At 39.5% G+C, this 17,985-nt stretch overlaps 1 protein-coding gene across 12 annotated transcripts in view; it reads left to right on the top strand.

Moving 5' to 3' along the window:
- AQP9 (aquaporin 9) overlaps positions 1–17,583 on the top strand; it is a 94,056-nt gene extending 76,473 nt beyond the window's left edge. For 11 of the 12 annotated variants that reach the window (XM_007479675.3, XM_007479673.3, XM_056809410.1 and 8 more), the window contains 4 exons: positions 4,613–4,750; positions 7,637–7,755; positions 11,603–11,817; positions 16,723–17,583. In XM_007479675.3, the coding sequence (XP_007479737.1) occupies positions 4,613–4,750; positions 7,637–7,755; positions 11,603–11,817; positions 16,723–16,888 (638 nt within the window). In that variant the 3' untranslated portion in view covers positions 16,889–17,583. The remainder of the gene's footprint in view (positions 1–4,612; positions 4,751–7,636; positions 7,756–11,602; positions 11,818–16,722) is intronic. The other variant, XM_007479679.3, reaches the window with a different exon arrangement.
- Positions 17,584–17,985: the final 402 nt, after the last annotated feature.

Genomic DNA, 17,985 nt, shown 5'->3' with positions numbered 1-17,985 from the left:
TGTCTAATCAGTGCACATAATCCCATAATCTTCTCCCAATCAGTTGCTCAATCCCTTCATGGTCATTTGTTTGAAGGATCTAAAACTGAGGCTGTAGTCTACAAGCTTCCTCCAGGCCCTGCCACCTATTGATTTGGTTGTCATATTACCATGTAGAGCCTTCCAAGGTACTTCCCAAATTGTCCTATAGCGGATGATTGTTTCTCCCCATCTCAACTATTTTTGCCACTTTAAAGTTTTCTCAGAAGTACTATTCTTAATTATTTGTAGGGAAATTTGGGAGTGACTTAATCTTTTGTCCTATTCCACCATCTTCCCACAATGCATTTCTCACTAAATGATCTTATCTTCTTCTTTACAGAAAAGATACATCTACCCAAAGTAACAAGCCTACCTTGAAAAAAAAAAAAGCAGAGCAGGAAAGATCTAACTCTGACTCTGGTTCTGAGTTGTACTGTTTTCTATGGCTATGGGCTGTTGTTGTACAAACCCTTCCCAGTGTAAGAAGGACTTCTGGCTAGATTCTCTGGTCACAGGGACCACCATTGGTGAAGCATTCTTGCCTAGTAATGATTTTTGCTCTATGAATGCTAAGGAAGTATTGATAATAACTCCCTGAGGGCCCCTTGGGCCTGAGCAAGCTGGTAAAGAGATTCACTAGGCATGGATCTAAAAATAAATAAATAAATAAATAAATCTCTAATTTTGTGGACCTAAAAGTCCATGGTAAATTTTCTGGATTTGAGTTACACTGCTTCAAGGAGTGTATCTAAAGAGTATAATTAGTATTTTAACTTACATGTCACTTTGCTTCAAACACGAGTCATAGGCATCAATCACGGCAAGGTATTAATTATTCTTTGTATAATTTTTCTGTAGCCATCAGGATTCTATGCAAAATAAGGGGAATTGGTTCCTTCTTATCTTCCTTTCTCCATTTTTCATGTCCTGGTTTTTCTTTTCTCGCCAGACATTTGATACCCTCATTCTCTTTTAGGATTATTTTTTTTAGTTTTTTTTAGTTTTTAAAACATTATTTTATTTGGTCATTTTCATACATTATTCATTGGAAATAGATCATTTTCTTTTCCTCCTCCCCCCCCCCCCCCCCACCACCCTTCCCCTAGCCAACACACAATTCGTCTGGGTATCACATGTGTCCTTGCTCTGAACCCATTTCCTTGTTGTTGGTATTTGCATTAGGGTGCCCTATCCTTCCTATAAGTAGTTCATGCTCCAAAATGATCAAACTCTCCCTCCTCCCCCCAGAAGATCTTTCCCGGGTCTACTTCCCACCCCTATTCAATCTCTAGTAAAATTATTTTCTACAGTTTTCACTTGTGTTAAGCTATATGATTAATTTGGGGTAGTGACCAAAAATATTAATCCTGCCCAGAATATTTGCACCTAAAAAGATAAATTATTTTTAATCCATATGAATTCCAATGAATGGATGTTTTGGAGAGGTATTTTTGAACTGCAGAGAATTCTTAATATCCTTTGCCCACTAGTCATCTGGCCCTTATTAAGAGTAGTAGCTATAGGCAACCAGGACATCTAGGTGATGGGAGGGATTGAGTGCTGGACTTGGGAGTCAGAATGACCTGAATTTTAATCCTCCCTTAGACACCTCCTAGTTATGTGACCTTGAGCAAATCCCTTAATTTCTATAAGCCTCAACTTCCTCATGAGTAAAATGTGGATAATAACAGCCCCTACTTCACAGGGGTGTTGTGAGGGTCAAATGAGATAGCATTTGCAGAGTGCTTTGCAAATCTTAAAAGTGGTATATAAATGCGAGCTATTATTCCCTACAATTTCTGTCAAGCAGTGCAAAAAAGAGCAATGAGAATGAAAAAAGTTGGTGCTTTCTTGTCTTGTGAGTTTCCATCTTCCTTTCTGGACCACTCTCCAAGCTCCTGCCTCCCTTTATTCCCCATTCAAGGCACTTTCCTCACTCTAAGTTGAGTTCAATTATATTTATAAGGTTTTAGAATCTGTACTTGAGAACATGTAGATTTTTAACTACTGCTTTTAAGGGACACAAAGCATTAGCATTTGAACTATTGTGATAATAATACCAAGAAGGCAGCCCATAGTACAATTCAAGAATTCACTTGTAATTTCCTCTAATAGTCCAAATGTAAATGGTCAACTCTTCAAGGAAGTTCTTCCTCCCAATGCCCAATCCAGTTCAGTGAAAAAGAGAAGTCATTGTCCTGGGGCAGTAACTCATCCACATGATGCTCAAGTTCTTTGATTCCGTGATTCTCATGGCTCTTGTCCCAGATCTTTTGGGAATGGAAAGACAACAGCAATGCAGTGGAAATGGGCAACATGTTTATATGAACCTGCTATAATACTTCTCTTCTTGATTGCTAAACATATCCAGATATGCAAAAAGCCTGGGATACAGCTTGAACTTGAGGTTGAGGTAATAATCCTAGGAAAGTGAAGACAAAGATGTTTCTCTCATTTGTTTTTCTGTTCCTGAGGTCCCTAAGTGTTTGGGGTACACAAGGTGATAATTCTAACAAATATGTAAATAGGACACAAAGACCATTTCCATATCCTTGGCCAAGAAACACATGGATTGTTTTAGATCAGTGTTTTGTAGAAAAGCAGGATGTGTGTAATCTTTTTTTTTGTCCTTTCATTTTGTAGATGGAGAATTAGAGCCTAGAGTGGTTACATGGCTTTCTTTCCTTAAGTTACACAGATAGTAAATTGAAGAGCTAGGTTTTACTCCCAGGTCCTCTGACTTCAACTCAAACAAACTTTCCCACTGTACTGCACTGCCTCAGTCTGGTAATGGAAAGAGAACTGATTTTGGAGTCAGAGAAATCGGGTTTGAATCATGGATTTTGCTGCCTTTATGTCCATAGATACATCACTATCCTCTCCAAATTCCAGTTTCTTCTATTGTAAAATGAAGGGGTTAGGTTAGATGATATCAAAGGCCTTTTCCAGCTCTCTTAGTATCTGGTATTAGAAGAAACCTTAAATGTCATCTTCAAGGGACCTTGGCTTCCTTAAATATTCTATTACGAATTGGTTACTAATGAATTGTCTAATCTTGAATTTATTTAATGTTTTGGACTATTTAGAGAATACATTTGCTACTCTATACTTAAAGTCGTACTTCCTTTTATTTGTTCCTAATTTAAATTGTATAGGATATCCTTTAGTTCTAGTTGTGCAATCTCCAGTATATATGAAATTGTCCCATAGTCTGTTACCTTCTCCTATTTTCAACTATGTCCAGAGGCATAATGGATCACATTTAAACTTAATCAAACACTTGCCAGTGACTTTTTAGCATACAATTCCCCCCTTTTTTAATAAAAATTTTACTCAGCAATACTTTTATTCTCATAGAAGAGATTATGTTCCAGAAAAAGGAAATAACTTCCATTCCATCTTTATTATTCTAGCCTTCTCTTTTCCTTCTAAGTCTTTTCCCCAAAAGCCATTTGATAACCTGGTTCCAGGAGCTCCCTTCCTCTCCCCCAATTGTAGGGGAGAAAACAATGCAAATGGGAACTACTGAAAAAGTCATTGTTCTACTATCATTTTTTCCCTTGTTTGTTGGATTTCTTAAAGAACATGTAAATTATAATCATCACCACATTATTATTCTCTATGTTTAAAATAGCATTGAGTTCCTTTAGGGAAATTCTGGAATAATAAGAATAGCAATCTCTTCTTCTTGGACATTCCTGTCTTTCAAGAAGTAGTCCATTTTCTAGAACTTATTGCTAACTAAAAGACTCTGGTGAGTCTTTTAAACTTTTTTTTCCTTCTCTTGCACTCTGAGTGTATACTTACCAAATTCCTGAAACTGAAATCTCTTCTAAATCTGGATTACATTCTCCAGGGGAACATATGTATTCATTAGGGACCAGAATGCCATAAGTTCAAAGATGATTCTTGCTATTTTTCTGTACAGTAAAATTGGGGATGCTTAATAAGAATAATAAAAAAGGGATGAAGTTGGCTACTGACCATGCTGATGCAAAGATATCTGGGAAAGTAAAGGATATACTCCATAGAGCAAAAACCATACCTAAGGTCTTGACTAGACAAGAACACATAAGACATGGAGAAATAGCTCTGTCTAGCCCAAGGTTAAAAGAAAGTCCTGAATTTTTGTTTATTTACTTTAATATGAGGTAAATATGTTTGGGTAGAATAGAGAAGAAATTACTCAGATGCTATAGAAAACAAACTGAATTTTATTGTCTTAAACCCTAACATTGTTAGTCAGGAATAAAAGTGTCTTCTCTTCACAATCTCAAAGTCACTTTTAAATCATTATGATGTATTTAGGGAAATTGCTGAACTTTGCTTTCAATCTAATACATACAGTGGCCTTTCCCCCCCTCTCCAACATGATAATTTCTGATGATCTAAAAGTGACACTTAATCATATGGGGGGTTATTGTCTCATAAACTAGATCTAACAGATTATCCTATCTGAGAATTAGGGTAACAATTTGACATTTGACACTATTTCTACTATTTATAACTAGTTAGATTTTAGATGATTATTTTCTTTCCCTACATTCCTCCATCTCATGAGTCATTCTCTATCATTTGATATTCCATGCAGGTGGTCACATTAACCCAGCTGTGTCCTTTACGATGTGTTTCTTTGGACGGATGAAATGGTTCAAATTGCCTTTCTATGTAGCAGCCCAGTTTCTGGGGGCTTTTTTAGGGGCTGCAGCCCTCTTTGGAGCTTACCATGGTGAGTTGGCCACATGGGTTAGGAGAATAAGGGAATGGATAAAAATCTCAGTCAAAAATCATTTTGAAAATTTTAGTGAGAATAAGATGGTGGGAGAATTCACCAGATGCAGTAATAAGTTAGAAAAGGGGCTACTCCTCTGAAGACAGAAGTGTCCAAGAAGGAAGTGCTATCCTAATGTCAGAGTTGAGTTTCTAAAGGAACTGAATGCTATGTTAAACACAGAGAATGATAATAATGACAACCATAATTTACACATATACAGTGCTTTAAGAGATTCAACACACAAGGGAAAGAAAAAGCAGAGCCAGGACTTTTTCAGGAGTTCTCATTTGCATTGTTTTCTCCCCTATAATTGGGGTAGGGGAGGTAGGTTAGTGGAACCAGGTTATTTGAATGATTTAGGGGGAAAGACTTAGAAGGAAGAGAGAAGGATAGAATAATAAAGATAGAATGGAAAGCTATGCCCTTTTTCTGGCACAGGGTCTCAGTTCTACAAGACTGTAAGTATTACTGAGTAAAACCACTAGTAAGAACACAGGATTGTAGGTCAATAACATTTGGGATTCTAGTTGAGACTCTCACTAACTCATTGTGTTAAGCAAGCTATGGAATATCTCTAGGTTTGTTTCCTCATCTCTAAAATGAGGTTTACAGGCTTGATAACCTGTAAAGTACTTTCAAGAAGTAACATTTTGAGTAAATGAAATTGGATCCTAAAAATTCTTCTAATTTGGGCCAAAGCAAGTCATTATATGTCAGCTTCCCCAATCAAAGTTTTTCATGAGATGGCAGCAAGTAGTCATGGGACCATAGTAAATGACTATCAATATCATACCATTCTGAGCACTGAGGATACAAAGAAAGAGAAGAGACAGTCCTTCCTCTCAACAAGTTAACAAGCTAATGAAGAAGATAGCATGCAAACAACTAGGTACAACAATCAAGCTATATATACATGATAATCTGGAAATATTCAACAGAGCTTGGGCACTAGAATTAAGGGGATGAGTGTTGTTCGAGAAAGGCTTGAACCATAAATACACTGATGTGAAAGATAGTATGCTCTGATCCACATCCATCCAACTCCAATAGTTCATTCTCCGGAGGTGAGTAACTTTGCCATCATAAGTCTTTCAGAATTGTCCCAGATCATTGCATTGCTGCGAGCAGCCAAGTTTTCACAGGTGATCATCACACAATATTGCTGTTACTATATACAATGTCCTGGTTCTGCTTATTTCACTCTGCATCAGTTCACAGAAGATCTTTCCAGATTTTTCTGAAACCATTCTGCTTATCATTTCATATAGCACAAGAGTGTTCCATCATCAATATATATCACATTTTGTTTGGCCATTCCCCCAATTGATGGACATCCTCTCAATTTCCAATCTTTTGCTACCACAAAAAGAGCTGCTATAAATAGTTTTGTTCAAGTAGGTCTTTTCTCCTTTTTTATTATCTCTTTGGAATACAGACTCAGAAGTTGTATTACAGGATCAAAGAGTATGCTCAATTTTATGGGCATAGTTCCAAATTGCTCTCCAGAATGGTTGGATCACTTGACTGCTGTACCAAAAATATATTACTGTCCCAGTTTTGTCACATCCCCTACATCATTGTACTAGCAAATTTTTAACAACTGGCTCTCCAAAAACACAAGACTTACTTTTAAAGTTCATCTTAAATTTAATTTTTTTAATTCCTTAAATTTAATTTATTAACATGTTTTCCATCATTTTCTCCAGTCTAGACCCTGGATCCCCCTGCAAACTTTGACAGAAGGGCCAAAAAGAAAACATTCTATGCTATGGGCAGAACAAAATTTACCCAGCCAGATTTGTCTTTCAAGCTATAGTGTGCTGATTCCTGGTATAGATAATCAACAAAATAATAAATCCTGCCCCAATTTGTAGCTTTGTCAGTTTTCCAGGTATAAATGTTCATCCCGAAAATTAACAATCAGATTTTTTGAGTCAGTGGAGGATGACAGGATTTAGAGGTAGAAGGGATTCTAATGATTAGCTAGTCTAGGCACTCCATTTTAGGATGAGGGATATGGGTTGGAAGGGCTCTTAGAAATCATCCAATCTAATTCCTCGTTTTTTCAGGAAACTTGAGCCCAAAGAAGTAAAAAAACAAAACAAAAAAAAACCTAATACAAATTCATTCCCAGGTCACCCAATTCCAAAACTACCTCTCTTTACCCTGCTCCATACTGCCTGTCTAAAAATAAGAAGCTGAAGCTAAGAAAGATGCTTTGCCCCAAATCATATGGGTAGTACAAAAGTCTAGCTGGATATAAACTCAGTTTTTTCTGACTTTGGTTCCAGTCATCTCTCTTTTATGCAATGAATCCTTCCATCTCAAAATTCTTTGATTCTAAACTCCTTTATGTCAGGCATTTCTCACCCTATATCTATTTCAAAACACTGGATGTACCCAGTTGTATTCTACATCCCAAGGCAGCTGTGGGTACCACTAGAATGTCTGTTGAGTTTTTGTTTGGGGCACACTTATATCCTGGAGGTATCTGTTGCCCACAAGACTTCTGAAATTCCAGGGGAAAAGAAGGTGGTTTCTAAGGTCCTTCCAGACCAGTAATTGACTTGGGCTTAAAGTAATCCATCTGAAGTAGATTTGGGCTTTCTGTGCCCCTCTCTAACTAAATCTTGGAGATGATCCTAGAGAGCTCCTGAATTACTCAGAGTTTGGCATTTTAGATGATGACTATCATCATCCAAAATGGGAGAAAGCTAAGATAGCAACCAGTGCCATCTAAATAAATGTTTAAGCTATGTATTGTTTACTCTATGTCCTGCTGTTTTGCTTTATGATGCTTCCCCAAAGAACACTCATGAATGAGGGCTTCGTTTTCCATAGATGCACTGATGAACTTCGCTGGAGGAGAACTGATCACATATGGGGAAAATGCGACAGCACACATTTTTGCGACCTATCCAGTTAGTTACCTGTCAGTGCCAAATGCATTTGGAGAGCAAGTAAGTTTAGTTACAAGGTGAACTGTAGGTGGAAGTGTGCATGGTAGTAGAATGGTCATGAAATAGGCTTGATCAGTCAGAAAATGAAAGTGAGTCTTTCAAATAAGGGATAGATGGGCACGATTCAATCTATCCTGCTAAACGTTCATATTAAAAAAAATTAATTACTACTAAACCTGAGAACCTATGGTCTTTAACACACACACACACACACACACACACACACACACGGTATTTAAACATTCAAATTAGGTTTCAACAATTTATCATATATTTTCCTTTTCTAAGATGAGATTGGAAACAGGGAAGGAGAGAATTTGGAACTGAAAATAAAAATAATAAAATAAAATATGTCAATTATATTGTCGCTTTAAATTGGTTGTCAGCAACTAGACTATTTAGGAAATTGACCCAGAATAACTATTCTGGTCAGTTTCTAGCAGTCTTAAAGACTTACACTGCCCTCTCAAGGGATAATATTATACTTACTAGGAGCCTTTTCTCAATTTCTCTTCCTGAAGAGAAGCATTTTGTCTCTGCAACATTTTATAGAGATAGTTCACGATAGTTTGAGAAAAGGTTCAAATGAGACAACATGAATGGATCATTTTCCTAACTTTAAAGAGATATATAAATGTTAGCTATTTATAACTATTGTAAATAATAAGAAATTGATAATGATAAAAGGATAATGTGATTAGTTAAATAGCCAAAGCTAGGCTCGAAAGAGACCTCCAGTTACCAGGAAAGAAAAGGGCTGGAGATATGCATAAAGACTGATGGAACGAGAAAGAAATGGATTTAGCTGTGTCCAAGGAGAAAAACCAAAGCTAGGAATGTGATTTAGGTAGCTTGACAGTAGAAGCTAAAACTCAGATGTCTCTAAAGCTAGATCCTATCATTCTATATGTTCTTGGTCGTCTCACTGTGGATAATTTATAGAAATCACCACTATACTTGAAGGATTCAAAGTGAAGAATAAGGAAAATATTTTTGGACATTGTCAATGGAAAATTTGTTTTTTGACTATGCATATTTATTATAAATTATTATTTTTCTTTTTTCCCTCCCCAACATTAAGGGGGAAAACAAAAGAGGGAAAATATTTTTGTTAATTAAAAAATAGAATTATGTTTTTTTAATCACCAGAATAAAATAGTTTGTGAAGCTTAAGAAAAATTGAGTCTGAAGAGTTGTTATAAAGAGATATAAAAGGATAGTTATAATTCTGAGGCCACAGGAATGGGAGAGAACCATATTAGGTGGAAGCAATAAGTAAAAAAAAAAAACCTTTCTCCAGCCTCTAGGCTTGTCCACAAACCATTCCAGAAAGTTCAGTGATTGTCTGACTTTAGAGATCTTCAGAGAAAGAGATCTTATAACTTCTATTCTGGTCTCATGTGATCTTCCCAATCAAGAAAATTTCCCTCAAATCACTTCTATTGTATCTTATACCTCTAAGGACATAATTAAATGGATGGCCCCAGTTATAGAGGGGTAAGAGAACATATTCCAACAAAATTGCTAGATGTTTTCCCTTCAAGACTCATTAGAAACAAGAAACTCAGCTTGTCCATCTTTGCCAGGCTATGATTTCCATAGTGATCCCTTTGGTGGACCACACTGTATTGGATAATTAAAAGTTACATCATAAAGAATTCACATGGTACTTTGTCTTTAAGGAATTCACAGACTATTTATTATAGGGGAGAAAAAACGACTCATCTATTCAAAAAATATTTGCACTCAAATATAAAGCATGACCAAAGTCCATTGGGAAGATAGGGTGGGACAGGATAGAGGAGACTCCCTGGGAAAAGCTAAGGAGATGGACTGTGAACTGAGGTAGGGGAGGGATGCTTCAAGGCGATCAGGGGAGCAATGATTTCATGTATTCCTGAGTAGAAAGCCATCAGCAGGAAGGATGTCCTGAGAAGGAAGGGAGGCTGAGGGGATATAGTGAGAGATTAAATCATTGCTAGGGTGGTGCCAGCCAGTAGAAAACTGTCAGACTCAGCCTTAAGCACATTCCTAGGAGCCTGAATTGACTAGCAGCTTTCTGTACCTGAAATGTTTTGCTTCTAGGACTACAAGGAAATATTACAGTAATTAAAGGCTTTGGGTGTTTCAATAGAAACATATATTGGTCCTGGGAGAGATACAGTGCATCTTGGTGAATGGTTCTTTGCTAGAGGATTCCACCCTCCTATTTCTTCGCCTGATGCAGGAAAGGAGAGGGGAAAGGGGATCCGAGGAGGCCCAGATACTTCATTATAAATCTTCTTGTGAGAATTTTCCTGTTAAAAGAAAAAGGAGAGCTACTGGGGCTGTTTGCATCTAAAGTAGAAGACAACTAGACCTATTTACCAAGTTGGACTTGCTCTGTCAGGGATTTGATTTTTCTTTCTTAGGTTTTGAGTTTCCATCTACTCCCTTGTTCACCAGAGCCATTGTGACACCAAGACATTGCAGAGAACCCACCAAATTCTGAATCCTTCCATATAGGACAGGCTTATTTCCTCTGCTCAACAGAAAACACTATCCTGGGAATATGACTAAGACCCAGGACCACAACATAGTCCTTTCTTGTATCATAATGCCCCCCCCCAATGCCCATTCTTTGGTCTTTCCCAATGACAAAAAGTGACAAAAAGGCGATAATGAGTTTAACTCAAGAGAGTGTTTGCACAGTAGCCTCTAGTATATACCAAAAAAAGGAAGAGAAGTTGCAGCAGCCTGTCTTAAATGTGCTCAGTTCCCCTTATTGAATGCAAAGACCATTTCATTTTTATCTTTGTGTCCCTAGTGCCTAGTCCTGGGGCAGAATCAGATAGCACTGATTACTAGTGCATGACACATCGAAAGTAAACTTAATAAGAACGTGTTGATTGACTAATTCATGCAGGGGGTGTCTCTTTGTTCTATACCCTCAATTTTTCTCGTCTGAACTCATTCAGGATTTCATTGATTTCCAGCACTAAGAAACATCATGCAGAGGGCCTGGCAAATGCGGAATTTTCCTGGGTTTTCTGATCAAATTAAATACAGTCCAGATTAGCAGTTTTTAGACCCTCCTCTGAAATTCATCGAGAGACCCGATGTCCAGAAAGGATCCCTCTAAGTACTTTTTTCCATTTAGAAATTAGTTTCCTTGAGGCCCAGTCACAGAAGCCAAAGATCATTGAAATGACTGTAAGAAACAATAAAATTGGATGGCAGCTAGGTGGCTCAGCAGATTGAGAGCCAGGCACGGAGACAGAAGGTCCAGGGTTCAAATTTGACCTCAGAACACTTCCTGGACAAGTCACTTGACCCCCATTGTCCAGCCCTTACCACTCTTCTGCCTTGGAACCAATAGACAGCATTGATTCTAAGACAGAAGGTAAGAGTTAAAAAAGAGAGAGAGAGAAGCAATCGACTTCCTGAGCTCTAGCTTAGGCGCTAGAGATACTGTTGGAGATACACAAAGACGTTCCACATTCTCTGAGCCCTTTAGGAGTGTTCTAAAGCGAAAGCCCCCAGTCTTGGTCAAGTGAAACTTCTAAGCCTGCCCCATTGGCTTTCCTTCTTTTAGTATTTCCCCATTATTCAGCCCCCAGCTCACTTACATAGACCATAGATTTAACTCACTGAAGCATTCTTTTTTTTTAACCCTCACCTTCCATTTTAGAATCAATACTGTGTATTGGTCCCGAGGCAGAAGAAGTAAGGGCTAGGCAATGGGGTTTAAGTGACTTGCCCAGGGTCACCCAGCTAGGAAGTGTCTGAGGCCAGATTTGAACCCCAGCCTCTAGGCCTGGCTTTCACCCAGCTGCCCTCTCACTGATGCATTCTTCTCCCCCTCCAGGTATTGTCCTCCATGTTTCTTCTCTTGATCGTCTTTGCCATTTTTGATGATAAAAATTGGAGGGTCCCTAAAGGCCTAGAGCCCTTTGCCATTTTCATGCTGATCCTCGTCCTCACTTGCGCATTGGGAATGAACGGTGCCGCCATGAATCCAGCTAGAGATCTGGGTCCCAGATTGTTCACGGCTCTGGCAGGTTGGGGCTTGGAAGTCTTCAGGTAAGTCACCTCAGAGGGAGTGTCAGAGATAGAAACTGTGCCCCATGTGGGACCTTGACCGCTGACAAGGGAACGTTAAGGAGGAATTATACCCATGTAGAATCTCTCTGAAAGGGTCAGAGATTTTAATGACTTGATACGAAGAACTTCCTGCGAAGAAACCTCCTGGTAATGCTGTTTAGGAACTACTTTGCAACTTGTAGTCTGAGCTGCACAGTGCATTGAGAAATTAAGTGCTTTGCTCAGGGTTGCACAGACATTATGTCAAAGGCAGGATTTGAACCCAGACTTTCCTGAGTCCACGTCCAGTCCTTTTTTTTTTTTTAATGCTTACCTTCTGCCTAAATATCATTTCATTTTTTTAAACCCGCCTTTTTCTTTTTAACCCTTACCTTCTGTCTTGGAGTCAATACTGTGTATTGATTCCAAGGCAGAAGAGTGGTAAGGGCTAGGCAATGGGGGTTAAGTGACTTGCCCAGGGTCACACAGCTAGGAACTGTCTGAGGTCACATTTGAACCCAGGACCTCCCATCGCTAGGCCTGGCTCTCAATCCTCTGAGCCACCCAGCTACCCCCTAAGTACAATTTCTTTTTTTTTTTAACCTTTACCTTCTGACTATTGGTTCTAAGGCAGAAGAGTGATAAGAGCTAGGCAATTAAGGGACTTGCCCAGGGTCACACAGCTCAGAAGTGTCTGAGGCCATATTTGAACACAGGACCTTCTGTCTCTGGACTTGACTCTCAATTTACTGAGCCACCCAGCTTCCCCCGTAGGTATCATTTCTAAAAAAGAAGCGTGGTAAGGGCTAATAAATTGAGGTTAAATGACTTGCCCAAGGTCACAAAGCTCTGATGTGGGGCCTGAGCCAGAGTTAAATCCGTGTCCTCCTGACTATGGAGCTCTATCTATTCTACTACTTAGCTGCCCCACCAGGGCCAGCTCTTTACCTACTATGCTCTATTGCCTCTCAAAAGACTGATTTTAATGTTGAGGAGAAATCTTTTGTCAGGATATAGGTAGAGAATAGTTTATCTCCCATAATGATAACCCTTTACACATATAAAAGATTTAGCTTTCAGTGTTAAATGACTAGATTTTATTATTATTATGGCACCGTGCACGAGGTACTATGTAAATATTAGCTCTTCTGAGGATGAAGTTTGGCCCAGTACCTGGCCCAGGCAGGCACGATAAAGGCTAGTCCTGCTTCTCCATCCCCTCTCACGTCTCCGAATCCCTAAGAGGCAGGGTTCTGAGACAGGGGGCCCTTTCCCCAGAGTGAATACAGGGCTGAACTCGAACTCAAATCCCACCTCCCACCCTCTGTGGCTGTGGGCAAGCGGCTTCCTCTACAAAATGGGGAGAGCAATAGCCTATGTGACGGAGTTGCTGAGGACACTGAAAGGAGACCGCAATAGACGTTTTTGCATCTTGAAAGAGCTCCAGAAGTGTTAGTTATTATTGTGGTCTTTCCTCCTCTTCTCAGAATGGCCCAAGGGGATGTTGGGCTCAGGACTGGCCTGGACCCAAACACATCCTCCCTTGTTTCGACCTCCCCCAAAGTTCCAAAGCCTACCCCCTCCACCCCTGTTCTCAGCCAGTTCCAAGAAAGCATCGTCTCCCTCCACGAGCGAACCCTTGTCCTAAGGTTGAGGGAAGGCAAGAACCGGGAGGCAAGCTCTGGCCTCATGCTTTTGGTGGACAGGAAAGAACTGGAGCTCCCAAGTTCTCTCTTTCTCTCTCTCTCTCTCTCTCTCTCTCTCTCTCTCTCTCTCTCTCTCTCTCTCTCTCACACACACACACACACACACACACACACATACTCACACATACTCACACACATACACACATACACATACGCTCACACACTCACATGCACACATACACACTCACATGCACACATATACACACTCACACACACACTCACACGTACACATACACACACTCATGCATACACTCACATGCACGCATACACACACTTACACACACTCACACGTGTACACACTCACACACACTCACACCCATGCACATGCACACACATCATGTACCTGTGGGTGGCTTTATCTTTCTGAGCAGGATGGGAGGCTGGGTTGTCCTTGATCCAAGGGGAGGAACTGAGGCTTTGTAAACCAACAGATCAAAGTCTGTACACAGAATGAGGAGACATCACAGGGCCTTTGGACAAAATATTGAAAACTTTGGGCTACTCCCCATGTGACAAGGAGGACAAGTGAGTTAACAGGAGCCGTGCAGGAGATAAGAGAGTGACCACTGATCCTAGGGCAGAGGGCACCCGGTCCTGATTCTGCGCTCCCTGTTCATGGGGATCAGACAAAGTGTGGCCAAGGTGGCCACTTGAGAGAGGTGGCTTTGTCCAAGGGCCAGGAACACTAAAGCAGAAGGGTAGAACTAGACCTTAGTGAATTCTAATCGTACTTGCCTTCCTACAAAGGGGTCACCTCATCCTTCTGAGGCACTAGTTTGTTGGCAACAGGTTTGTTGGACGGCAAAGATTCTCCCAGGGCCCATGAACTTGTTCAGGGACCCGTTTGGGTCCTTAGCCATCATGGCGACTTCCACTCCGGAGAGGCAGCCACACGTACTTTTTCCCCCATTTGGAACCCCTGGACCCTTGTGGTTTTCCTCTTATTCTTCCATCTGCAGCTGAACCCTATTTCCTCAGTCCCAGAGTAAGGCGCGAGCTTTGGGTCCAATAGGGACAGATGGAACAAGGAGACCTTCTCCACTGGCCTCAGAGAGTCCAAAGGGTTTGAAGAAAAACAAATTTTCACTTTTACTGTGCAGTAATAGTGACATCTGGTGGCAACTACATCCAATATCAGGATCTCTTCCAGCAAAACCTAAGTCCAGGACTTAAAGATAGTAGAATCCGATAGGGCTTTGAAATTTGGATCTAATTCTTCATTTTAAAATTAAAAAAAAAAAACATGCCCAGAGAAGTTAGACAAATCATTCAGAAGGCAAGATTAGGGGAATGCAAGGTGGGTAGACAATCACCCAGTCACCCACCCAAAAAAGGAGTTTTTTTGCAAAAAAAACTTGTGAATTGATATTTGCAATCAATATCTCTGTTTTTAATTTTTATTCATGTCAACAGCAACAATAATATGGCTGCTGATTAATATATGCTTCAATTCAACAAGCATTTTAAGCACATTATGTATAAAGCACTAAGACTGACGCTTGGTTTAGTGAGAAAAAGCAGAAAAGACCATAACAAGAAGTTTATTATCTACTTGATATCTAGATTACATTATAATAAAATGCATTTTTTGAAAACCATTATTTTATGTCTTGTAATTGATACTGTCAGTTCTAAGGCAGAAGAGGGGGAAGGGCTAGGCAATTGGACTTAAGTGACTTGCCCAGAAGGAAGTATCCAAAGTCAAATTTGAACCCCCATCTCTAGGGGCCTGGCTCTCTATCCAATGAGCCACATACTGCCCCTAGAATACATATTTTTAACAAGGAAAATTCCACTCTCTGTGGCACATGTTTATATGATACTAATTTAGTTTCCATGTTTTGTGGACTCAAGCCTCTACTGGACAGAAAAATACAGGGATCATCATGTTTTTTCCAATTTACTGGGTTAGGGGGCAATTTTTGGACTTTGCCTATGTAGAGCACTTAAAGGTTCTACTCTGTTTTACTAATGTCATTTAGAAAGTCTCTTCTCTTCTTTCTCTGTCTCTCTTTGTCTCTATCTCTCTGACTCTGTCTCTTTCTTGCTGTCTACCTCTCTGTCTCTGTGTCTGTCTCTGTGTCTATATTTCTCTCTGTCTCTGTCTCTGTCTGTCTCTGTCTCTCCTTCTCTCACTCCCTCTCTCTTTCTCTCTCCTTCTCTCTCTCTCTCCTCTGTCCCTCCCTCTCTCTCCCTTTATTTGTCTCTCCTCTCCCTCTCCCTCTCCCTTTCCCTCTCCCTCCCTCCCTCCCTCTCTCTCTCTCTTCCCTTTCTCACTCCCTCCTTCTCTCCTTTCTTTCTTCTCTCTCTCTCTCTCTCTGTAATCCTTATGCTTAACATAATATCTGGAACATAGCAAGTGCTTAATGAATACTTTAGCTAGCTAGTTTTGGCCAGATAAACTACCCTCTCCAGAGAATATGGTCAGAAATCAATACCAAATTCAGCTACCTCAATATGTAATCAAGGATATGAACATCTCAAATTAGCTATTAAATACTTAGGAGTCCTGGGATAAGAGATACACAAATTCTACTAGGGAGTGTGTGTGACCTCAAAGATAAATAGTGGTTTACACTGTAAAACCTAGGGAGTGCCTAATAATATTTTTTTCTTATGTTAATTTGATTTGCATACCAAAGTCAATCCAACAGGCATTTATTAAGTAGATTTAAGGAATTATTCTCAGCAATGGAATCTAGAAGAAAAATTTTTAAATAGCATAGGCCTTCAAAAAGGGCAAAAAAAATTTGCACTTCACATAGTTCTAATTTGATGTTAACATATGGATGGATCTTCCAGGATCCTGACATTGTTCCCTCTTGGGTTTTGCAGTTTTAGGATTAGTTAGTTTTTTCCTGAATAAATTATCTAGGCAGCACCAAAGGCTCCTCAGCTTTAACCATGGGTATGTTCTTGGCTCTCAAGGGTCCTGTTGTTTGTTTGCTACTCATCCAATGAGGCATTTGAGTTAACTTAAATGAAAGTCAACTCTGTAGGGTAATGATGGTCTCAGAAGTCTGTGTCTTATGGGCATATCCATCACGCTCATCTATTTTTTCTTGTCTTCTCCAAACTCTGGAGAAATGAAAAATAAATGCAACTTGGAAGTCCATAGGTCATCAGCTTTTGGTGGGTAGAAAAATGAGTCCTCCAGACTAAGCATGAATTTAATATGAATTTCCCATTTGCATTTCAGAGCTGGAAATAATTTCTGGTGGATCCCAGTACTGGGACCTGTGGTCGGCGGTGTTCTAGGAGGCTTCATCTATATTTATGGCATTGAAATTCACCATGCGAACCCAAATCCAGGACAAAGACTTCAAAAACTGGAGGAGAAACATGAAATTAGTGTGATAATGTAATAGCCTACCTTCTTCTGGGTCTTGCAGTTGATTATACCCAAGGGTCTATAACTATCTGTTAACTAAAAGTACAGATCTGATCAAGTTGTAAGACTGAAAGCTAGGGGGAGACTCACTTGGCCTGCTGGCCCAATGGGATAGATATTTCACTGAAAAGCAGTGGGCTAGAGGCCACTTTGGCTCTGCAGATTGAAAGTTCCCCTAGAAAAGCACTTGAGATAGAATCTTCTAATAGAACAGAACTCCTTCTCCCCCTGTTCCCATTTTGGTTTCATCCTTGTGGTGGACATTTGATTACTGACCTGTTCATCTAGATTTATTCCAGCTGCATGATCTGTAAAAAAAAAATACTTCATTCAGTGACATTGTACATCAGACCTTTTGTTGTATGAATCCCAAAGATTATTTTTTGAGTACCAAGTTGTGTATTCAAAAGTATACAGTTGTCTCCGTTAACTTATCTGTGTATGGAAGTTTATGGCACTTAAGGTTCTAGCCAGTTGTCAACTCTGCTGTTATAACACATTCACTGGTTAAACATGTATCCTTAGGAATCATTTTGCCGAAAAGCTGAGGACCTTTCAAAAGAAAATATAAAACATACTCATGGTCCTTTAGATCAACCATTGGGGAGAGGGGGGAAAAGCACTGGACCATGTATCCATGTCTCTAATAAATTGGAGACTGAATGGGAATGAAGTCTTGGATTTGCTGCAAAAAAATTACTATCTTCCCTGTCTCTTTACTATTCCCAATGTGTTGATTTCTCATGACACCTGTTGAGGGTACACTAGGATGCTATTAATTCAGAGCCCTTGGATTTTGATAAGCCAACTGAGCAACCAGTGGCTGTGCCATGGAATGGATTAACAGAGAGTTCACTCCTAGTCTGTTTTTTCAAAATGGCTAAATACAATGAATTGACATCTTTTTCCAGTCAACATTTTGTCTTGTAAAGATGTGATAGGCAATTGTGTTTTGTATTCCACCTAATATAGGAAAAAAGTAGAAATGGGGATTTTTTTACCCATGAAAGAAGATCATACTATTTGATACTATTATGGGGTTGGCATAAATTTTGGAGGGCCAAATGGAAT

The sequence above is a fragment of the Monodelphis domestica genome, chromosome 1 (assembly GCF_027887165.1).
Source record: "Monodelphis domestica isolate mMonDom1 chromosome 1, mMonDom1.pri, whole genome shotgun sequence".
NCBI lineage: Eukaryota > Metazoa > Chordata > Mammalia > Didelphimorphia > Didelphidae > Monodelphis > Monodelphis domestica.
The sequence above is the reverse complement of the archived record's forward strand: the minus strand, read 5'-3'. Positions and strand labels throughout refer to the sequence as shown.